At 54.6% G+C, this 24,983-nt stretch overlaps 1 protein-coding gene across 5 annotated transcripts in view; it reads left to right on the top strand.

Moving 5' to 3' along the window:
- Window positions 1-24,983, top strand: part of TTC12 (tetratricopeptide repeat domain 12) — a 237,655-nt gene that overhangs the window by 106,554 nt on the left and 106,118 nt on the right. For all 5 annotated transcript variants that reach the window (XM_076071329.1, XM_076071331.1, XM_076071332.1 and 2 more), the window contains one exon: window positions 11,319-11,423. In XM_076071329.1, coding sequence (XP_075927444.1) covers window positions 11,319-11,423 — 105 coding nt within the window. The remainder of the gene's footprint in view (window positions 1-11,318; window positions 11,424-24,983) is intronic.

Raw genomic sequence — 24,983 nt, 5'->3', positions numbered from 1 at the left:
GGGGGAATCGGTCTTTGTTGTGAGTGCGGGCTGTGCGTGTGTGCGTACGTGCCAAGTGCTCAAAGGTAACGAAACGGGAAGAGACACAAGGAGGGTCGCTGAGAAGCACCTCCAACCCCACACCGCTGCCCGAGTAGATCCGCGTCACGTGGTTGAGTTTAACCCTCGGCCGCACGGACCTTAGCCGATGTCCTTCGCGGGGGTGGGGGGGGGGCAGCCGTGGAATAATTTTTGCTCGGCCCCAGAGGTCAAAACTCGTTGGGAGGCATCACGGGAGCGGGGTCGACCCTGCTGCGAGCCGCCCGCTCGCTCGCCCGCGACACGGGGGGGGGGGGGGGGTGGCCCTGCTCGCGTCTCTAGCGGAGGAGGAGACGGAGGGGGGAGGCAGGCAGATGCAGCAGGCCGCTTGTGACAAACCCGTTATTTGTTACCTAAATTACACGCGGCGCGCAACCCACGTGCGTTTAATTCTGTTAGGCGCTTTCCTTGCTGCTGCCGCTGAGGGTAAGAGAAGCAACGAGCAGGGAATTAATTAGCGTGAGTAACGTGCAGCGGAGATCAATGGGCACATCACCATCGCCGTCCCTTTTGAATACCTGCCAGGGGAGATGCGCGCACGCGCGAGAGGCGCGTGGGCCCGCTGCGACCCCGCGCGCCTCTCCACTCTCCCTCCTCCTCTTCCTCCCGAGTAACGCGATTTGACGGCCACGGCGTCGTGTCCGGACCCACGCGGCGTCGCGGTGAATAACAAAACAAAGCCAAAACAAATCTGAATTGGAGCGGGACGTCGCGATGCGTGACCGGGGCCCCGGTCTGCCCGCCGGCCGCCAGCTTCGCCGTGGTTCGGCCATGGCGGCCGTCGAGTGAACTCGGCGCCCCAGGTCGACTTCATTCGGCTCACGTGGCGCTGCCACGTGCCGCCCTCGCTCTCGTTGGTAGCGCTGCCACGTGCCCGTGTCCACAGTGAGCTTGATGGGCGTCTCGGGCTGATGTATTTGTTGTTTCGTGGGGGGGGGGGCCGCGCCCCCCGGCCTCTATGTAGAGTCAAGACCTTTATTGTTTTACCACCGCCCGTGGCCATGGCATGAAACGCGGCGGCGCTCGCTTCAACGCCTCCGTCCATGGGAGCGACTCCACGTCGCGACGTCTCTTCTGCACCGTCCCCAGCGCCTTTGTGCCGTCATTGTCGGCCGTGATCTGTCCACTGCTAGACAATTGTCTCCCCAGGGCCGTCACCATCTCTCGGTGTCCCTGCGATGCCACAGTGGTATACGTATACAGTTTATATATATCTCTCAACATACCACAGTATACACACGTAGAGTGAGGGAAAAAAAGTATTTGATCCCCTGCTGATTTTGTACGTTTGCCCACTGACAAAGAAATTATCATTCTATAATTTTAATGGTAGGTTTATTTGAACAGTGAGAGACAGAATAACAACAACAAAATCCAGAAAAACGCATGTCAAAAATGTTATAAATTGATTTGCATTTTAATGAGGGAAATAAGTATTTGACCGCCTCTCAATCAGAAATATTTATGGCTCCCAGGTGTCTTTTATACAGGTAACGAGCTAAGATTAGGAGCACACTCTTAAAGGGAGTGCTCCTAATCTCAGCTTGTTACCTGTATAAAAGACACCTGTCCACAGAAGTAATCAATCAATCAGATTCCGAACTCTCCACCATGGCCAAGACCAAATGAGCTCTCCAAGGATGTCAGGGACAAGATTGTAGACCTACACAAGGCTGGAATGGGCTACAAGACCATTGCCAAGCAGCTTGGTGAGAAGGTGACAACATTTGGTGTGATTATTCGCAAATGGAAGAAACACAAAAGAACTGTCAATCTCCCTCCGCCTGGGGCTCCATGCAAGATCTCACCTCGTGGAGTTGCAATGATCATGAGAACGGTGAGGAATCAGCCCAGAACTACACGGGAGGATCTTGTCAATGATCTCAAGGCAGCTGGGACCATAGTCACCAAGAAAACAATTGGTAACACACTACGCCGTGAAGGACTGAAATCCTGCAGTGCCCGCAAGGTCCCCCTGCTCAAGAAAGCACATATACATGCCCGTCTGAAGTTTGTCAATGAACATCTGAATGATTCACAGGACAACTGGGTGAAAGTGTTGTGGTCAGATGAGACCAAAATGGAGCTCTTTGGCATCAACTCAACTCGCCGTGTTTGGAGGAGGAGGAATTCTGCCTATGACCCCACCGTCAAACATGGAGGTGGAAACATTATGCTTTGGGGGTGTTTTTCTGCTAAGGGGACAGGACAACTTCAGTGCATCAAAGGGACGATGGACGGGGCCATGTACCGTCAAATCTTGGTTGAGAACCTCCTTCCCTCAGCCAGGGCATTGAAAATGGGTCGTGGATGGGTATTCCAGCATAACAATGACCCAAAACACACGGCCAAGGCAACAAAGGAGTGGCTCAAGAAGAAGTACATTAAGGTCCTGGAGTTGCCTAGCCAGTCTCCAGACCTTAATCCCATAGAAAATCTGTGGAGGGAGCTGAAGGTTCGAGTTGCCAAACGTCAGCCTCGAAACCTTAATGACTTGGAGAAGATCTGCAAAGAGGAGTGGGACAAAATCCCTCCTGAGATGTGTGCAAACCTGGTGGCCAACTACAAGAAGCGTCTGACCTCTGTGATTGCCAACAAGGGTTTTGCCACCAAGTACTAAGTCATGTTTTGCAGAGGGGTCAAATACTTATTTCCCTCATTAAAATGCAAATCAATTTATAACATTTTTGACATGCGTTTTTCTGGATTTTGTTGTTGTTATTCTGTCTCTCACTGTTCAAATAAACCTACCATTACAATTATAGACTGATCATTTCTTTGTCAGTGGGCAAACGTACAAAATCAGCAGGGGATCAAATACTTTTTTCCCTCACTGTACATGTATCTCATGTCGATGTTGTCATAGGCAGGGCTGTCCGTAGGGGGGTGCGTGGCCTGGGGCAAATCACCTCGTGGGGGCCGCCCGACGCCTTCAACTAAAGCGGAAGAATCGCATCTGACAACGCGATGTCGAAGCGCAGCCCCCACCCCCCATGTGCGGGGCTCGGGGCGGTCGCCGTGGAGACGGCTCTGGCAGAGGAGAAAAAGAGAAAGGTCCCGACTTGAACTTTGACTGGAACAGAGGCAGGAAGCTGACAGCACGGATGGTGCCGCGGTGGCGTCAGCCTGGCGTCGCCATGGCAACGCCGTCAGGGTTGTCGCCGTTAGGCGGCGTCCGTTGTCAAGCGAATGCCCCTCTAGCCTGGTACCCCACTACCCCTCTAGCCCGGTACCCCACTACCCCACTATCCTGGTACCCCTCTAGCCTGGTACCCCACTACCCCTCTAGCCTGGTACCCCACTAGCCTGGTACCCCACTACCCCTCTAGCCTGGTACCCCTCTAGCCCACTAGCCTGGTACCCCACTACCCCTCTAGCCTGGTACCCCTCTAGCCTGGTACTCCACTACCCCGCTAGCCTGGTACCCCTCTACCCATCTAGCCTGGTACCCCACTAGCCTGGTACCCCACTACCCCTCTAGCCTGGTACCCCTCTAGCCTGGTACCCCACTACCCCTCTAGCCTGGTACCCCACTACCCCTCTAGCCTGGTACCCCACTACCCCTCTAGCCTGGTACCCCACTACCCCGCTAGCCTGGTACCCCTCTACCCATCTAGCCTGGTACCCCACTAGCCTGGTACCCCACTAGCCCGGCTTCCGGCCGTCGCTCAGACCCCTCAAGTGAGTGGCACGCGCCGCGCTTTCCGGGAAAATCCATTGCAGGGTTAACGGTGAATGGTTATTGGTGAATGGTTAACGGTGAATGGTTAACGGTGAATGGTTAAAGGTGAATGGTTAATGGTTAACGGTGAATGGTTAACGGTGAATGGTTAATGGTTAACGGTGAATGGTTAACGGTGAATGGTTAATGGTTAACGGTGAATGGTTAACGGTGAATGGTGAATGGTTAACGGTGAATGGTTAACGGTGAATGGTTAACGGTGAATGGTTAATGGTTAACGGTGAACGGTGAATGGTGAAAGGTTAACGGTGAATGGTGAACGGTTAACGGTGAACGGTTAACGGTGAATGGTTAACGGTGAACGGTTAACGGTGAATGGTTAACGGTGAATGGTTAATGGTTAACGGTGAATGGTTAACGGTGAATGGTGAATGGTTAACGGTGAATGGTTAACGGTGAATGGTGAATGGCTAACGGTGAATGGTTAACGGTGAATGGTGAATGGTTAACTGTGAATGGTTAACGGTGAATGGTGAATGGTTAACGGTGAATGGTTAACGGTGAATGGTGAATGGCTAACGGTGAATGGTTAACTGTGAATGGTGAATGGTTAACGGTGAATGGTTAACGGTGAATGGTGAATGGTTAACGGTGAATGGTGAATGGTTAACTGTGAATGGTTAACGGTGAATGGTTAACTGTGAATGGTTAACGGTGAATGGTGAATGGTTAACGGTGAATGGTTAACGGTGAATGGTGAATGGCTAACGGTGAATGGTTAACGGTGAACGGTGAATGGTTAACGGTGAATGGTGAATGGCTAACGGTGAATGGTTAACGGTGAATGGTGAATGGTTAACTGTGAATGGTTAACGGTGAATGGTTAACTGTGAATGGTTAACGGTGAATGGTGAATGGTTAACGGTGAATGGTTAACTGTGAATGGTTAACGGTGAATGGTGAATGGTTAACGGTGAATGTTTTAATTAATCGTGCGCGGTTTTATCCCCGGCGGCCGCCCCGTCTCGCACCTGCATCTGCCCGGTCGTCCCGTAACTCCCCGTTTATCACCATTTCCCGTGTATCCCCTGTCTCACACATTTTCCCCATGTCTCCCCGTGTCCCCCCTCTCCGTGTCCCCCTCTCCCCGTGTCCCCCTCTCCCCGTGTCCCCCTCTCCCCGTGTCCCCCTCTCCCCGTGTCCCCCTCTCCCCGTGTCCCCCTCTCCCCGTGTCCCCTCCTCCCCGTGTCCCCCTCTCCCCGTGTCCCTCTCTCCCCGTGTCCCCTCCTCCCCGTGTCCCCCACTCCCCGTGTCCCCCTCTCCCCGTGTCCCCCACTCCCCGTGTCCCCTTCTCCCCGTGTCCCCCCTCCCCGTGTCCCCCTCTCCCCGTGTCTCTCTCTCCCCGTGTCCCCCCTCCCCGTGTCCCCCTCTCCCCGTGTCTCTCTCTCCCCGTGTCCCCCTCTCCCCGTGTCCCTCTCTCCCCGTGTCCCCCTCTCCCCGTGTCTCTCTCCCCGTGTCCCCCTCTCCCCGTGTCCCCCACTCCCCGTGTCCCCCTCTCCCCGTGTCCCCCCTCCCCGTGTCCCCCTCTCCCCGTGTCTCTCTCTCCCCGTGTCCCCCCTCCCCGTGTCCCCCTCTCCCCGTGTCCCTCTCTCCCCGTGTCCCCCTCTCCCCGTGTCTCTCTCTCCCCGTGTCCCCCCTCCCCGTGTCCCCCTCTCCCCGTGCCTCGCTCTCCCCACGTCCACTCCGCGTCTCACGCTCCGAGCCGTCAGGATGTATGGCAGGGACGTGCGTATTGACAACCGCGCCGCTGCTGGAATCATAACCAGCGCAGCCAGCGCCTCCGCCGCCGCACGATCGGCTCGAGGCTTTTGTTATTTTGTGGGCGTGCGGACGGAGGGAGGGATGGAGGGAAGAACGGCGCGCGGCGCTTTCCGTGATTCATGGAGGCCCCGCGTCTCGCGTCTCGTCGCTGCTGTGCCGGGCGGGGGGTAGTGGTAGGGGGTTGGGGGAGGGGGCGATGGGGGACGGGGGCTCACCGCGATCTCTGCGGCCCTGTAAGTCTCGGCGGCGAGGTCGCGGAGTCAACCTGCCGAGCCAGGGAGAGCGAGCCGGTGGGCGGCTTCGGGAGCAGCCTCGTGGTGAATGTCTGAAACGCTGTTAGCGAGTGATCGGAGCGGGCAGTGGCGTTGCTCTGTGGTCCATGGTTAGAGATGTAGACTCACACAGACCCACAGATCCACACAGACCCACAGACTCACACAGACCCACACAGACTCACACAGACTCACAGACCCACAGACTCACACAGACCCACATACTCACACAGACCCACAGATCCACACAGACCCAAAGACTCACACAGACTCTCACAGACCCACACAGACCCACACAGACCCACAGACTCACACAGACCCACAGACTCACACAGACCCACACAGACCCACAGACTCACACAGACCCACAGACTCACACAGACTCACAGACTCACACAGACCCACAGACTCACACAGACTCACAGACTCACACAGACCCACAGACTCACACAGGCCCACAGACTCACACAGACTCACACAGACCCACAGACCCACACAGACCCACAGACTCACACAGACCCACAGACTCACACAGATCCACACAGACCCACAGACTCACACAGACCCACAGACTCACACAGACCCACAGACTCACACAGACCCACAGACTCACACAGACCCACAGACTCACACAGACACACAGACCTACACAGACCCACAGGCTCACACAGACCCGCAGACTCACAGACTCACACAGACCCACAGACTCACACAGACTCACACAGACCCACAGACTCACACAGACCCACAGACTCACACAGACCCATACAGACCCACACAGACCCACACAGACCCACAGACTCACACAGACCCACAGACTCACGCAGATCCAGGCTCACACAGACCCACAGACTCACAGACCCACAGACTCAGATAGACCCACAGACTGACACAGACCCACATACTCACACAGACCCACAGACTGACACAGACCCACATACTCACACAGACCCACACAGACTCGCGCAGAAATCCACATACTCACATATAGTAGTATCAGTAAAATAAATTTTATTTTCCCACATCGCATCAGCTGCATCGCCTCTGGGAGTGTATAATTTAAGAAACACTTGTTCACACGCGAGCATAATTCTGGCCCGGTTTCAGGTAAGAACTGCTGCAGGGCAGTGCTCGGGTCACTGGCAATGGTGGTGCTGCGGTCCCGGCGACCCGAGGTCGATTCCCGCTTTCGGCCAACACCAGTGACGATTATCTGAACCGGTTCTGGGCCTCCCCCAGGTCAACTTAGCCGCAAATAAGTGCCTGGTACGACGTGAAAAACATCGCCGCTGGGTAGACTAAGGGCGACGGGCGTGGTGCTGGCCACCTACCACCCGTGCCGGCCTTCATAGAGGTGTCACTCGCTCACAGCATTTGCCCCAACAGTCCGTCAAGGCTACACGGCGGGGGGGGGTCCTTGTCTTTGTTGTTTGTTTGGGGAGTGCCACTTGGCGGACAGAGCTGCGTGTCGGCGTCTCACGGTGCCGCGCCCGCCTGAGTGAGAGGGGGCATCGAGGAACGGCCTCCCCCTCCCTCTCTCCCTCACCCCCTCCCTCCCTCCCTACTCCCTCTCTCCCCCCCTCCCTCCCCCCTCCCCCCCTCCCTCTCGGGGTGCGGCAGGGAGGGGTGGGGTACCGACCGGGTAGCATAGAGCCCAAAACGTCAAACAGCCAGCAACAAACCGCGTGGATATGTGCTCAACACGGTTTATATATATTTTATAGTGTTACTGTAAGAGTTCGGGGAAACAGAGGCGATGGGAGGGGATTCCAAAGCGCAGCTATGATCGCCTTGTGAAGTACAGGGATGGTGACGGCCGTTGTGCTTTGCGGCGCAGCGTGCATGAATAACGCCATAGGTGCCGTCACAACAACAATAATATTCGTAATGAAGAGCGGGGCTGTGATCATATTATGTAATCGAGTACTTTACCGATTACTCGTCTAATCGGATAGGACATGTGTGCTGCTGGACGGGAGGTGACGGGCAGGGCTTGGTGACGTCGTCGGCATCGTCAGTCGTGTTACGCTGGGCGTGGCTTGTAGGGGGTTGCCTGCCTTCGGGAGGCCGGATGTGGATTTCGTTTTTGGTTTATTGATCGACTTATTTTACCAATCGTTCCCAGCTCCATGATCACGCCGTGTATATATCCACCAGAATAGCTTCACCGAGTCTCAAGACTCTTTGTTTTTCAGGAGGTCCCTGCAATTGGGACGCACTTTTTGCACAGACAGATTCAACAATCTACGGCGGTGCTAATTCCCCTGGTCACCCGTGCAGCCCAGGTCTTATGTATTCTGCATGAGACCACCCGGCGTTGCCACGGGCAGTCGGAACGAGACTCGCCGCTCGCGGGATGCGGGCGATCTGACCGGAGTGAGCCTATCGCGCGTTGGGCAGCGTTCATCTTCATCCGAATCGCTTTGGTCGAAAGCGCTCGCGTTATCTTCTTACCCGCAAAGTCCGGTGACGAGGAGATCGACGTGGAGTGTCCTCCACCCCTCCCTCCCTCTCTGTCTCAGTCACAAAACGCCACCTGTCGCGAGAGCGCGGCCAAAAGTGTGGCCGGCGGGGTGAACGGAGTTTGATGTTGCACCAGAAGCGCACTTCAAAGGCAGCGCATCACTATCACCATCATCACCATCATCATCACTATCACCATCATCATCACCATCACCACCACCACCATCATCACCACCATCACCACCATCATCACCATCACCACCATCATCACCATCATCATCATAATCACCATCCTAACCATCATCATCACCATCATCATCATCACCATCACCACCATCATCACCATCATCACTATCATCATCACCATCACCACCATCATCATCACCATCATCACCACCATCACCATCATCATCACCATCACCACCATCATCACCATCATCACTATCATCATCACCATCACCACCATCATCATCACCATCATCACCACCATCATCACCATCCTAACCACGATCATCACCATCATCATCACCATCATCATCACCATCACGATCATCACCATCATCACCATCACCACCATCACCACCATCATCACCATCACCACCATCACCATCACCACCATCTTCACCATCATCACCATCATCATCATGATCACCATCATCATCACCATCATCACCATCACCACCATCATCACCATCATCATCACCATCATCACCATCATCATCACCATCACCACCATCACCACCATCACCATCACCACCATCACCACCATCACCATCACCACCATCATCACCATCATCACCACCATCACCACCACCATCACCACCACCATCATCACCATCACCACCATCACCATCATCACCACCACCACCACCATCACCATCATCACCATCATCACCATCATCACCACCTCCACCATCACCACCATCACCATCATCACCATCATCACCATCATCACCACCACCACCATCATCACCATCATCACCACCATCACCATCATCACCATCATCATCACCATCACCACCATCATCACCAGTACCACCACCATCATCATCACCATCACCACCATCATCATCACCATCATCACCATCATCACCATCATCACCACCATCATCACCATCATCACCATCATCACCATCACCATCATCACCATCATCACCACCATCACCACCATCATCACCATCATCACCATCACCATCATCACCATCATCACCATCATCACCACCACCACCATCACCACCACCATCACCACCATCATCACCACCATCATCATCACCATCATCACCATCACCACCACCACCATCATCACCACCACCACGGCCAGCACACAGGCGGAAGGAGCCCTGCAGCTCGTGTCCGCGCCTCTCCCGGCGAGGTAACGAGGGGCCTCCCTCGGCGCGAGTTGCGCGATAGCGCGGCGGTGGTGGCGATGGCATCACAGGCGGAGATTTCACATCAACAATTCACGTCGCCAGACCCCCCCTCAACCCCCACCCGTGCACCGAAGCTCGCTCGCTCCCTCGCTCGCTCCCTCGCCGGCCCGCGGCCCTGTCCCTGTGTGCACGAACCGGCGGCGATGTTTGTTTCATTGAGAGGGCTTGCCGACGCCTGGCGGAACGCGGCGCCCCGGCGCAGTTGAGGCGGCCGTGGCCATTTGGCCCCGGCGGGCGGTGGGAGGGGGGCGGTGTGGAGTCGCCGGAGCCAGGCTGGAGGCTGCTCCGTGCTGCATGACGCTCCAGGCACTCACCTGCAGGGCGCTCACTCCAATGACCCTCACCGCCTCACCGGAATAATGCCCCGCCCGCTCATCTGAGCGAGGCGCAATGTGCGCGTGGGCCCAACGTTGCGCATTTACTGCCTCGGTAGACGCGCAACGTCGGGCCAACGATGACCCAACGGCGGAGCAAACCGGTGGGTAGACCCAGCCACTCTTGCCCGCACCTCCGATTATCACGGTTGGCTATGTACGGTGCGAAGGAAGTTCAACATAGCTACATACATACTCTGTAGTTGACGTCGTATGTCCAGTGTGGAAGAGTAGCCCAGCATTCCCTCTAGACGGGATCAGTCAAGTGGGGGAGGCCTTTCCGCCAGCGGTGGCGCGAGAAAGCCGTCAAAGGGCTGCGCCTTCACGAAAGTCAACCAAGGAGCTCTGGCCTTTGTCCGTGCCGCAAGGCCGGGAGCGTGTCTCTCCGATGAGATGTTTACAAAAGCCCCGTGGGACATAGAGAAGTCGCGCTGATCCTGCGCGCACTCTCACACAGACACACACAGCCTGGTGCTGCTGTTGGCCTGTGGGGTGAGTAATGGACAGACCGGTCACCGTGAAGGATACAACAAGGTCTCATGAAGGGTCTCCGTCGCTCCTGAGTTGTGTGCCACGCGTGGTGATGATGCCCCCGCGGTTCATGAAACCCAGCTCCACGATGTATCCATGTGTGTCGAGTTCCATCGCAGCCTTGTCAAGAGACATCGCTGTGACCTTTAACAAAAGTTAAGTGTGGGGTTTTGAAAAATCAACAATACGGTTTTTACCCTTTCCTTTCTAGCAATAAAAGAGGAGGTGTTAAGATGTTGAAACACCAAATAGAAACATTTTGCAAGTTATCAAGTACTGCATTAACCACACACAGCACTTGTGGTGAATATGCAAACAAACACGTGGCTCTGATACTAATTATATATAGAATTGTCTTTGCCAGTGATCACCATAAGCGCTGTGTGTGGTTAACGCAGACTTGATTCCTTGCGAAATGTTTCTATTTGGTGTTTGAACATCTTAACACTTCCTGTTTTATTGCCAGAAAGGGTAACACCTATTCTTATTTTTTCATACTTTGATATTGGAAAAAAAGGTCCCATGTTGTGGGATTTGAGGAGGATGAAGGGGGGGGTGAGGAGGGTGAGGAGGGTGAGGAGGGTGAGGAGGGTGAGGAGGGCGAGGAGGGTGAGGAGGGTGAGGATGGTGAGGAGGAGACGCTGACGATGGACGCCGCTGTGTGCAGGACCGCTGTGCCGGCCACCAGGGCGCTCCGCTCGCCGGGGCGCTGCTCCGTGACCTCGTGGGGCTGCTGCTGCGACTCGCGGAGGAGGACAATGACACCGTGCAGGTGACGCGTGCGCACAATGGGCAAAGTTCAAGACCCCTCCCCCCCCCCCCGTGTAGCCTTCACAGACTATAGGGGCAAGTGATTTTAGCGAGCACGCCGATGAAGGCCGGCACGGCACACGAAGGGCTGGGTGGCCAGCACCACTGCCGGCCGCCTCCGTTTCTCCCAAGTGGCGATGTTTACTCACCGCGCCAAGTTCCTGAGTCGACCTCGGGGTGGGCCCAGAACAGGTTCACATATTGGCCCCTGTTTTTGATCGGGAATCGAACTCGAGTCGCCGGGTTCGTGGTGCAGCGCCCTAACCACTACGTTACCGGTAGCAGGACGAACTCAGGTACACACACACTTGTATGCACCCACACACACAATTGCACTCACGTGCACCTACCTATTCACACCAATTACATTCCTAATAGCACGCAATTTTCGTGAGCGCATTTTAAGGCCTGTACAGCACACACACACACTCACTCTCTCTCGCCTACCTACGCTCACTCACTTGTCCTCGCAACCAAGCACCCAGCCACTCACCCCACTCTGTCACACGTACACATGCGTACACAAAGACAAAGATCTCCTGTGTAGCCTTAACAGACGTTTGGGGCAAGTGCTGTTAGTGAGCAACTATGAAGGCCGGCACGGTGCGTGAGGGGGTGGCCAGGACAACGTCCGGCCGCCTTTGTCTCCCCAGTGGTGACGTTTAGACATCGCACCAGGTACTCACTTGAGACGGAGTTGAACTAGGGGAGGCCCAGGACCGATTCAGATAATTGCCACTGGTGTTGGCCATGAGCAGGAATTGAACTCGGGTGGCCGGGTTCGTAGCGCAGTGCGCTAACCACTGCACTACCACTCCCCTCAATGTTTCATGTGCGTGCACAACACAGAGACAAATATCCCCCACGTCGCCTTGACAGACCGTTGTGGCAAGTGCTGTTGTTAGTGTGCGTTCACACGCGCACACACACTCGCACGAGCTTACTCCCTCTGTGCGAGGAGGAGGAGGAGATTCGGTCGTGTTATTTCACTGAAAGTAAACTAAAAGCTGGGTCATCTTGACCACTACTACCGCCGCCACCACCACCACCGCGAATGTTTATAACAAGCGTGACACGGTGTACGCCGAGCGTTCGCACAAATAACGAGAAGCGCGTTCGGGAAGCGGGCACAGGACAGGTCAGCAGCGAGCACGGCGATATTACTAATCACGTAGTTTTATATATAGATGTAGCTACATCACTCGTGACCAACTCGTACACACCCACTCACCTACACGCATACACGGACACAGGCACGTGTACTCACCTATGCACCGACTCGCACACACCCACCTCCACACCCCTGACACTCGGATGCGGGCTCTCTGTACGCGGAGTTTTGAACTCGCACGACTCCTCCTCGCCGGCTTCATCTCTCGCGGTCTCATCGGCGGTGTGTTGCTGCTCCGTTGCTGGCGTGGTGACAGAGGGACGGGGGGCGGGGGGACTCTCCGTGCTGCCCGTGTCGCGCGCTGTGCGTGGAGCGATCCCCTCTCGCCCTCTCACTCGCCGCCGTGCCCACCACGAGCCGCGTTAAGTAAAAGCCTTCCCGTCGGGACGGGAGCCGCTAAACGCGGGGGGGGGGGGGCGAGGGAGTGGGGGGGGCGAGGGAGGGGGGGGGGGCGAGGGAGTGGGGGGGGGGCGAGGGAGTGGGGGGCCGCTGCTGCCGCCGCCGTCACCGTCCTCTCCTCCGCTCGCCACCCGGCCCGGTTCAACCCCCGCCGCCGCCGCCGCCCCCACGCGTGGGAGCCTGTGGCCTGCGGTTGGCGACGTGCGGCGCGAACGAAGTCCAGCCTGCTACGGGGCCCAGCACTGCCCGCGACTCCGCTGCAGACGACTCGATTTCACGCGGCGCTGGGTGGATTGCTCCATCATGGGAACGTGAGAGATGGTGATGGTTTGGGTAGATGTTCATCCAGCAGTGGAATGATCACGACTGCTGCTGCTGATGCTGATATAAAGATTGGTAATGCCGGATGGCTGCACCGTGGGGGGTTACAGGGGCTGGAGGGTGATGTCCGTCTTGTAGACGCACGGCAAGGTGGTGCCCTGGGGGGCCATCCAGCACACATTGAAGAAAAATGCTTCAAAGTTAAGGTCAACCGTGCCATCAGAGAGCACTCGAGTGGTGTCACCCATCACAACAGTTTGTGATAGAACACCGGTCTTGGGACAGTTGGGACGACGATTCGTCGATTCAGTGAAATCACGTGATCAGATCAATTCAATTCTTGCCTCCCTGCACTGGCTCCCTGCAAAGCACAGGATCGACTTTGAGAATCTTCATCTTCTTCTCACGTCTTAAGGCTTTGAATGAATTGGCTCATAAACATCTCACCGCCGATCTGCTTAAGTTTTATATTCCACTGCGAAATCGTAGATCTGCCGATTCTGCCCTAAATTTATTGCGATAGAAAAGAGCGCACCTTGTTGTTAGCTGGGAGAAGGCGGAGCTGATCGCAGCCATGCTCCGCGATTGTGGAATTCCACGCAATTCCTTCCTCGGTCCATTGAGGGAATCTTGAGTGCGTTACACTTTTTAAACCGCGGCTTGAACCTTACCCGATTTCACAACGGGCTTGTTCTGTGGCGTCACGAGCTTCGTGTGAAGCGCGCTGAGACGTTGCGCTGAGACGTTGCGCGAATTGCAACCCCACAGAAAACCGAGTTCGTTATTATTTATGAATCGGCTACACGACCTCCCGAAGGCGGGAAACCCCCCCCACGAGCCTCGCCCAGCGCCACGGTGGCCGATGAGGCCGATGGCGTCACCAAGCCCCGCCCGTCACCTCCCGTCCAGCGGCACGCGTGGTGGAAACAGACGCGAGACGGGGTAGTTCTAACAATAATCAAACGTGTCGATAATTGTTAGAGTTGGCAATGACTTGCGGAATCCGATAAAGCAGCGGTGTCTGTGTCTGCTGTGTCACTGTCTGTGTCTGCTGTGTCTGTGTGTGTCTGTGTCTGTGTCGGCTGTGTCTGTGTCTGCTGTGTCTGTGTTTGCTGTGTCTGCTGTGTCACTGTCTGTGTCTGCTGTGTCTGTGTGTGTCTGTGTCGGCTGTGTCTGTGTTTGCTGTGTCTGCTGTGGTGTCTGTGTCTGCTGTGTCTGCTGTGTCTGTGTCACAGTCTGTGTCTGTGTCACTGTCTGTGTCTGCTGTGTCTGTATCTGTGTTTGCTGTGTCTGCTGTGTCTGTGTTTGCTGTGTCTGCTGTGTGTGTCTGAGTCTGTGTCGGCTGTATCTGTGTCTGCTGTGTCTTTATCTGCTGTGGCTGTGTCTGCTGTGTCTGTGTCTGCTGTGTCTGCTGTGGTGTCTGTGTCACTGTCTGTGTCTGCTGTGTCTGTGTCCGCTGTGTGTGTGTGCCTGTGTTTGTTGTGTCTGTGTCTGCTGTGTCTGTCTATCTGTGTCACTGTCTGTGTCTGCTGTGTCTGTGTTTGCTGTGTCTGTGTCTGCTGTATCTGCTGTGGTGTCTGTGTCACTGCCTGTGTCTGTGTTTACTGTGTCTGCTGTGTGTGTGCCTGTGTCTGCTGTGTCTGCTGTGTCTGTGTCGGCTGTGGCTGTGTCTGTGTCTGCTGTGTCTGTCTATCTGTGTCTCTGTCTGTGGCTGTGTCTGTGGCTGTGTCTGTGACTGTGTCTGTGACTGTCTGTTGCTATGTCTGCTGTGTCTGTGTCTGCTATGTCTGTGTCTGCTGTGTCTGTGGCTGGCTGTGTCTGTGTCTGTCTGCTGTGTCTGCGTCTGCTGTGTCTGTGTCTGCTGTGGCTGTGGCTGGCTGTGTCTGTGTCTGTCTGCTGTGTCTGTGTCTGCTGTGTCTGTGTCTGCTGTGTCTGTGGCTGGCTGTGTCTGTCTGCTGTGTCTGCGTCTGCTGTGTCTGCTGTGTCTGTGGCTGGCTGTGTCTGTGTCTGTCTGCTGTGTCTGCTGTGTCTGTGTCTGCTGTGTCTGTGTCGGCTGTGTCTGTGGCTGTGTCTGTGTCTGCTGTGTCTGTCTATCTGTGTCTCTGTCTGTGGCTGTGTCTGTGGCTGTATCTGCTGTGTCTGTGTCTGCTGTGTCTGTGGCTGTCTGTGGCTGTGTCTGCTGTGTCTGTGTCTGCTGTGTCTGTCTGCTGTGTCTGTCTGTGGCTGTGTCTGCTGTGTCTGTGTCTCTGTGTCTGCTGTGTCTGTGGCTGTCTGTGGCTGTGTCTGTCTGCTGTGTCTGTGTCTGCTGTGTCTGTGGCTGGCTGTGGCTGGTGATGGTGCTGGCTGCTGCTGCGTTGGCAGTGATGCACAAGCAGAGTACAAAAAACCACGCGTCAACACGTGCGTGAATAGCAACTCGGTGTGTGTGGCCTTTAACAATAAAATATATAATATGCGACGTTTCGGGTAATGGCCCGTCTCTAACTCGTACCCACGCTACCTGTGGTCTCCGGGTGGTGAATAAGGGCCGTTGCCAGAAACGTTGCCCAACGGCAATTTACTCTGTCTTGTCAACCCCACGGTTTTTATTGACGAACGCGTTTCATTTCGATTTAAAGCTTTCGTGACTGCAGGGATTCATATTCTTGGTTCTTTCGGTAAAGTCACCACGTAGAAGGGAATTGTATTGTTTTATTTGTATTATTTATTATTTCCCTTCCACGTGACTTTACCGAAAGAACCAAGCATATGAACGCGTTTCAGTTTGAAGCCAACGAATCGTGCGGCGCTCTCCGCCTATTTTAGAACTCTGTGCTTTTGTTTCCATTCACGAAGCTTTTTGAGCTCGCGCACGACAGCTCGAGACGCACGCGGGGCACGCGCGGCTCTCGTCTCTGCGCGTCTGCTCCGAGACGAGAGCCGCGCGCCTTCGGGAGTCGCGGAACCCCCCCCCCCCCCCGCTGCATGCCGCCACCTCCGGCCGCGAATCGCCGCATTCGTCACGGGTCTCCGACAAACGGAGGCGGCGGAGACGGCGACGCTCACACTCGCTAGCACGCTCACACTCGCTAGCACGCTCACACCCGCCCGCACTCGCTACTAACGCTCGCGACTCCCTCGCCGTTATCGAAGCGCCCCTTCATTTTTCACGTTTAGCCAAAGGCCCGCGCACCGACATCAAATGAAGGCCCCGGGCTAACGACAGCGGGGCTCTCCATTTTAATTGAGGCTCGTTAGCGCTCGGATTGCACGCGCGCGCGCCCCCTTCGTCAATCAGCGCGCGCAGAAATCCGAGCTGGCGGCGGGGAAGCGACTGGCGGTGGCTCCGAGGGGCTCGTCAGAACCCCCCCCCTCGTACTCGGGGGGATGGATTGTTCTCGCGAGTAGTCACAGCCGTAGCAGCGAGAGAAATGCTGCATGTGGAGTGCCGGATGCAGGAAATCCTTTTCAGAGTTGCCGATGAGACGGTCATAGGCATGCGACTGGCAGCCAACGGCACCTGGAGAAAATGTACAGAGGATGTGGTGTGCCGGGCGCGGCAATATCACCAGCCCGAACCCTGTATCGCCTTCTACCTCCTCGCCCCCTCCCTCCCCCTTCACTCCACCCCCCGCAGTGGGAGGGGGGACGGGGGTGGCTCTGGGACAGGTGACGCAGCGCCCGCTCAGCTGTGGATCTCACTGACAGCGACAAAACACAATCTCGCTGGCGGAATTGCCGCTGACCCCTTGCGGGGCGGCTGATGAAGGCGCCCCGCCCCCCCTCCACCCGCCCACACCCACAACCCCCCCACACACACAACCCCCCCACACCCCCCAGGCCCCCCAGGCCCGCCCGCCGGCTGTCGACACGGGGCGGGTGGCACCGACGGAGCCAGCCCGACCAGCGGGAGGGAATTTTGTTTGGGGGCGGCGTCGACTCCTCGCTGACGGGAGCTGAAAGCCGGGAGGGGCGGCGGGGTGGTGCTGCGCCTTGCTACGAGCCGAAGCGATGCGCTCGCACGCGCACACAAAAAGACAAAGATCCCCCCGTATAGCCTTTACAAACATTTGGGGCAAGTGCTGTTAGCGAGCACCTACACGTAGGTGTGGGTGGCCATCACCACGCCCGGCCGCCTTTGTCTCCGCAGTGGCGATGTTTTCGCACCGCGCTTACGCACGAACGCCTGCCGCAGCGCTCCTGACTTGCTGTCGCATTGGCCGGTAACAGCGTGCGGCCGCGAGCACACTTCCCCAGGCAGCAGGGGCCTGGTGAAGTGTGCTCGCCACCTGCTCGGGCTTTCCCCAGGCTCGCCCTCTTGTTGAGGAGGCAGCTGCTGTCCTGCAACGTAGGGCCAACGTTGGCATGCGTTAGGAACCGTTGGGACAACGTGTTCCACACTTATCGGGGGTTTGTACGCCTTCCCATTTAAAAGTCCCGCTCGTTTTTTTCAGCTCCGTAAAAATCCGCGTTCACGTGGGGCGCTCCCTTCCGCCGGTACTGTGAGAGAGGTCCTCCATCTTCCCACGAATTGCGTGTCGGGTCTTCGTATCTCAGAGGTGGCAACCATTTACCCGTGCCACAGCGTGCGTCCGTCAAAGCCCACCGGGCAAGCGGCGGCGCGGGGGGACAGCAGGGAGCGGAGCGCGAGCGGCCGCGGCAGTAGCGGCAGGAGGAGCTGCCCACGAACGCCCCGTGCTAACGAGGTCTCGTTAAGGCATCCGGAGTGCCCAGCGAGGCGTAATGAGGCCGACAGGGAGCCGTCCTGCCGCAGGCCCCATGGTCACAGCCCGCGGGCTGGTCGTGCTCCTCGGCGACATTGACGGCGATTCCTCACGAAGGCCTCCACATCGCCCCCCCTAACCCCCTCCTGATGATACCCCCCACTCCCGACTTGTGGAACTCGCCACCGTTGGATACCGGGCGCTCCGATGGGGTTGAAATCTTATTAAAGTCCCGACTAAAAACCCCATCTGTTTAAAAAAAAGGTTTTCTTATCCTGATTAGTTTTGTTCCTCTTTGGTTCCTCTTTTGCCACCGGGGTCCTTTCTTTGAATTCCTTTCTCATTTTTTATTTCATTCACGGCACTTTGAGACTTTTGCGAAAGACGCCTCTGCAAGCGCACACATGCCCCTCGTGAATGGGGGGAGACTAAAGGCAAACCGCAGTCGTGCGTTCGTGTGGCCACGGAACGCTCCTTTCATGGAAGAGGAATAGCGAAACGAGACGAACTCTCCCCTCAAGCCCTCTCGTCGTGGCAAGGCATACCTCGACATTTGCATCTGGCTCCTGGACATAGTGCCATCATACGAAGGAATAGAATAGCGTCGATTATAATTCTTATTAGTGGTGGCCAGCTGACGAGGCCAGCACCACACCCGGCCGAACGTTCCTCCCATTGCTGACGTTGACAAGATACGAGGATCCACACCCGGAGGGCTCGGCGCAGCGACAGGGCGAGTATCAGTGTCTGGTCAGGGTCAGGGATTGTGCTCGCGTTTCGTTGGCTCGTTGCTCTTGGGCGGCGAGAGCTGGCGTAGCGGTCTTCATCACAATGCCCGCCGGCCACTGGCGGGCCCTAGTGGCCTTCAGTGCGGCCCTCGACAATACAGGAAAGGGAAAACACCACCACCACGACCATCATCACCATCATCGTGCTGCTGTCAAACCCAATGGTTTCAAATGTGTGGCGGCCCTGACGCTGATGTCCCCCCCTCCCTCTGACAACGAGTGAAGAACGCCAGAGGCGGGTTGACGACTGTGGTTACGCTTTGGGCTTCACCGCGGCCCCCCGGGTGAGGTTTGAATGTCGAGGGGCCCAGGACAAGGTCGGAGATCATTCACCGCTTACGCTGGCCGAGGGCGGGGATCGAACTCCGGCCCCCTGGGGATTGTAAGAGCGGTGGGCAACCCGCCGCGCCACCACTCCCCCCACCCCCGGGATACGAATACGCACGAAGATGGTTTATAATACTCCAACTTCATCAAAACATTGTTGCTTGTCTACATAACCGATTGAGCACTTTATTTTATTAACAATGAAACAACTAGAGGCGTTGTCAAGGTTTCTTCAAATTGAAACTCACGCTGTTAGTGCAACATCACTGAACTTTCTGTGAGACTAAATGCGCGAGTGAAGGTGTTGTCAGCCGTGTTCGCGTGAATTCTCACTTTGTTAAAAAAAGTTGCCAGTTTGAGAATTAGTTTTGTTTTCGTCTGCTACAGCCGAGAGCGGGAGACAGAATTTTTACAGAAATAAATTGGAACATTGTTTAGTATCGGTGAGGTGAGAAGGATGGGACTGTTCTCCATACAAATGGAATGGTGGCTGTCTTTTATAGTGCTAGGACAGACCCAGGTGCTATGGGTTTACTGAGATGACTGGCAGATGCACCAATTGTGCTCTCAACTGTGCCAACTTTAGCAGCGTTTTATCCGCCCGGCGTTCCGCTCGTTGTTGTGAGCGTCGCTCTTCTGCCCTACGTTGTTGTGGAAGGCGACTGCCTCCAACTGCCTGCCTCAAAGTGCACCTAGCCTGGCACTGCTCAGTATTGTTGGTAAACCGCCTCACCGAGGCCGATCTTGAAGCCGCTGGTTACCGATCATCGTCGAGTCCCTTCAGCTCCACATCCTCCTGTACGGCATGAGGCCATCATCTCTTCTCTCGCCCATCTCTTCTCTCGCCCATCTCTTCTCTCGCACATCTCTTCTCTCGCCCATCTCTTCTCTCGCCCGTGTTGTTTGTGTAGGGGGGAAGGGGTTGAGTGAAACTTTGCTGTGAAGCCCTGGCGCTCTGCGGAACTCGCCCGGGAGTAGAGTGAACCACGTGGATAGCGAACGGTTGCCCGTGCACTGCCCGGCAGCGCCGTGACCCCAGCCGCGTCGTCTCGTCGCGACCTACGGACGCGCCGATGACTGCGCGTCCCTACCCCCTCTCACCCCCCCCCAGCCCCCCTTCTGTCCCAGTTTACGGGGGGAGTTGGGGGGCTGATTGGCAGTCTCGCGCCGCGTGCGGTAATTACCGCCGCCACATCTCACGGCAGCGCCCGCCGGTCTCACCCACTCCCACCACCGCTCGTCGCTACCCACACACCTCGTCACATCACGCTTCCTCGTTTGTCTCCCATACTAATCAGCCGCGTCTCCTCTCACGGCAAACCTCATCATTCCATTCGTGATGACCCCACACCTCAGCATTCCATTCGTGATGACACCCACACCTCATAATTCCATTCGTGATGACACCCACACCTCATCATTCTATTCGTGATGACACCTACACCTCGTCATTACATTCGTGATGACACCCAAACCTCATCATTCTATTCGTGATGACACCCACACCTCATCATTCCATTTGTGATGACACCTACACCTCATCATTCTATTCGTGATGACACCCACTCCCACCACCGCTCATCCTACCCACAAACCTCGTCACAACACGCTTCCTCGTTTGTCTCCCATACTAATCAGCCGCGACTCCTCTCACGGCAAACCTCATCATTCCATTCGTGATGACCCCACACCTCAGCATTCCATTCGTGATGACACCCACACCTCATAATTCCATTCGTGATGACACCCACACCTCATCATTCTATTCGTGATGACACCTACACCTCGTCATTACATTCGTGATGACACCCAAACCTCATCATTCTATTCGTGATGACACCCACACCTCATCATTCCATTTGTGATGACACCTACACCTCATCATTCTATTCGTGATGACACCCACTCCCACCACCGCTCATCCTACCCACACACCTCGTCACAACACGCTTCCTCGTTTGTCTCCCATACTAATCAGCCGCGTCTCCTCTCACGGCAATCCTCATCATTCCATTCGTGATGACCCCACACCTCAGCATTCCATTCGTGATGACACCCACACCTCATAATTCCATTCGTGATGACACCTACACCTCAACATTCCATTCGTGATGACACCCACACCTCATCATTCTATTCGTGATGACACCTACACCTCATCATTACATTCGTGATGACACCCACACCTCATCATTCTATTCGTGATGACCCCGACACCTCATCATTCTATTCGTGATGACACCCACACCTCATCATTCTATTCGTGATCACACCCACACCTCATCATTCTATTCGTGATGACACCTACACCTCATCATTCTATTCGTGATGACACCTACACCTCATCATTCCATTCGTGATGCCACCTACACCTCATCATTCCATTCGTGATGACACCTACACCTCATCATTCCATTCGTGATGACATCTACACCTCATCATTCCATTCGTGATGACACCTACACCTCATTCCGTTCGTGATGACACCTACACCTCATCATTCTGTTCGTGATGACATCTACACCTCATCTTTCTATTCGTGATGACACCCACACCTCATCATTCTGTTCGTGATGGCACCTACACCTCGTCATTCTATTCCTGATGACACCTACACCTCATCATTCCATTCGTGATGACACCCACACCTCATCATTCTATTCGTGATGACACCTACACCTCATCATTCTATTCGTGATGACACCCACACCTCATCATTCTATTCGTGATGACACCCATACCTCATCATTCTATTCGTGATGACAGCCACACCTCATCATTCCATTCGTGATGACACCCACACCTCATCATTCTATTCGTGATGACAACTACACCTCATCATTCCATTCGTGATGACACCTACACCTCATCATTCCATTCGTGATGAAACCCACACCTCATCATTCTATTCGTGATGACACCTACACCTCATCATTCCATTCGTGATGACACCTACACCTCATCATTCCATTCGTGATGACACCTACACCTTATCATTTTATTCGTGATGACACCTACACCTCATCATTCCATTCGTGATGACATCTACACCTCATCATTCCATTCGTGATGACACCTACACCTCATCATTCTGTTCGTGATGACACCTACACCTCATCATTCTATTCGTGATGACACCCACACCTCATCATTCTATTCGTGATGACACCTACACCTCATAATTCTATTCGTGATGACACCTACACCTCATGATTCTATTCGTGATGACACCTCATCATTCTATTCGTGATGACACCTACACCTCATCATTCTGTTCGTGATGACACCCACACCTCATCATTCTATTCGTGATGACACCCACATCTCATCATTCTATTTGTGATGACACCTACACCTCATCATTCTATTCGTGATGACACCTACACCTCATCTTTCTATTCATGATGACACCTACAACTCATCATTCTATTCGTGATGAAACCCACACCTCATCATTCTATTCGTGATGACACCTACACCTCATCATTCTATTCGTGATGACACCTACACCTCATTATATTCGTGATGACACCTACACCTCATCATTCTGTTCGTGATGACACCCACCCTCATCATTCTATTCGTGATGACACCCACACCTCATCATTCCATTCGTGATGACACCCACACCTCATCATTCTATTCGTGATGACACCTACACCTCATCATTCCATTCGTGATGACACCTACACCTCATCATTCTACTTGTGATGACACCTACACCTCATCATTCTATTCGTGATGACACCCACACCTCATCATTCTACTCGTGATGACACCTACACCTCATCATTCTGTTTGTGATGACACCTACACCTCATCTTTCTATTCGTGATGACACCCACACCTCATCATTCTGTTCGTGATGGCACCTACACCTCGTCATTCTATTCCTGATGACACCTACACCTCATCATTCCATTCGTGATGACACCCACACCTCATCATTCTATTCGTGATGACACCTACACCTCATCATTCTATTCGTGATGACACCCATACCTCATCATTCTATTCGTGATGACACCTACACCTCATCATTCTATTCGTGATGACACCCACACCTCATCATTCTATTCGTGATGACACCTACACCTCATAATTCTATTCGTGATGACACCTCATCATTCTATTCGTGATGACACCTACACCTCATCATTCTGTTCGTGATGACACCCACACCTCATCATTCTATTCGTGATGACACCCACATCTCATCATTCTATTTGTGATGACACCTACACCTCATCATTCTATTCGTGATGACACCTACACCTCATCTTTCTATTCATGATGACACCTACACCTCATCATTCTATTCGTGATGAAACCCACACCTCATCATTCTATTCGTGATGACACCTACACCTCATCATTCTATTCGTGATGACACCTACACCTCATTATATTCGTGATGACACCTACACCTCATCATTCTGTTCGTGATGACACCCACCCTCATCATTCTATTCGTGATGACACCCACACCTCATCATTCCATTCGTGATGACACCCACACCTCATCATTCTATTCGTGATGACACCTACACCTCATTCTATTCGTGATGACACCTACACCTCATCATTCCATTCGTGATGACACCTACACCTCATCATTCTATTCGTGATTACACCCACACCTCATCATTCTATTCATGATGACACCTACACCTCATCATTCTATTCGTGATGACACCTACACCTCATCATTCTATTCGTGATGACACCCACACCTCATCATTCTATTCATGATGACACCCACACCTCATCATTCTATTCATGATGAAACCTACACCTCATCATTCTATTCGTGATGACACCTACACCTCATCGCCACCGTTGGATACCGGGCCCTCCGATGGGGTTGAAATCTTATTAAAGTCCCGACTAAAAACCCCATCTGTTAAAAAAAAAGGTTTTCTTATCCTGATTAGTTTTCTTCCTCTTTGGTTCCTCTTCTGCCACCGGGGTCCTTTCTTTGAATTCCTTTCTCATTTTTTATTTCATTCACGGCACTTTGAGACTTTTGCGAAAGACGCCTCTGCAAGCGCACACATGCCCCTCGTGAATGGGGGGAGACTAAAGGCAAACCGCAGTTGTGCGTTCGTGTGGCCACGGAACGTTCCTTTCATGGAAGAGGAATAGCGAAACGAGACGAACTCTCCCCTCAAGCCCTCTCGTCGTGGCAAGGCATACCTCGACATTTGCATCTGGCTCCTGGACATAGTGCCATCATACGAAGGAATAGAATAGCGTCGATTATAATTCTTATTAGTGGTGGCCAGCTGACGAGGCCAGCACCACACCCGGCCGAACGTTCCTCCCATTGCTGACGTTGACAAGACACGAGGATCCACACCCGGAGGGCTCGGCGCAGCGACAGGGCGAGTATCAGTGGCTGGTCAGGGTCAGGGATTGTGCTCGCGTTTCGTTGGCTCGTTGCTCTTGGGCGGCGAGAGCTGGCGTAGCGGTCTTCATCACAATGCCCGCCGGCCACTGGCGGGCCCTAGTGGCCTTCAGTGCGGCCCTCGACAATACAGGAAAGGGAAAACACCACCACCATCACCATCATCGTGCTGCTGTCAAACCCAATGGTTTCAAATGTGTGGCGGCCCTGACGCTGATGTCCCCCCTCCCTCTGACAACGAGTGAAGAACGCCAGAGGCGGGTTGACGACTGTGGTCACGCTTTGGGCTTCACCGCGGCCCCCCGGGTGAGGTTTGAATGTCGAGGGGCCCAGGACAAGGTCGGAGATCATTCACCGCTTACGCTGGCCGAGGGCGGGGATCGAACTCCGGCCCCCTGGGGATTGT

The sequence above is a fragment of the Petromyzon marinus genome, chromosome 32 (genome assembly GCF_048934315.1).
Source record: "Petromyzon marinus isolate PM22_M1 ecotype Great Lakes invasive population chromosome 32, UKy_Petmar_22M1.pri1.0, whole genome shotgun sequence".
Taxonomy (NCBI): domain Eukaryota; kingdom Metazoa; phylum Chordata; class Hyperoartia; order Petromyzontiformes; family Petromyzontidae; genus Petromyzon; species Petromyzon marinus.
Note: the sequence above shows the minus strand (reverse complement) of the source record. Positions and strands in the feature narration are given on the sequence as shown.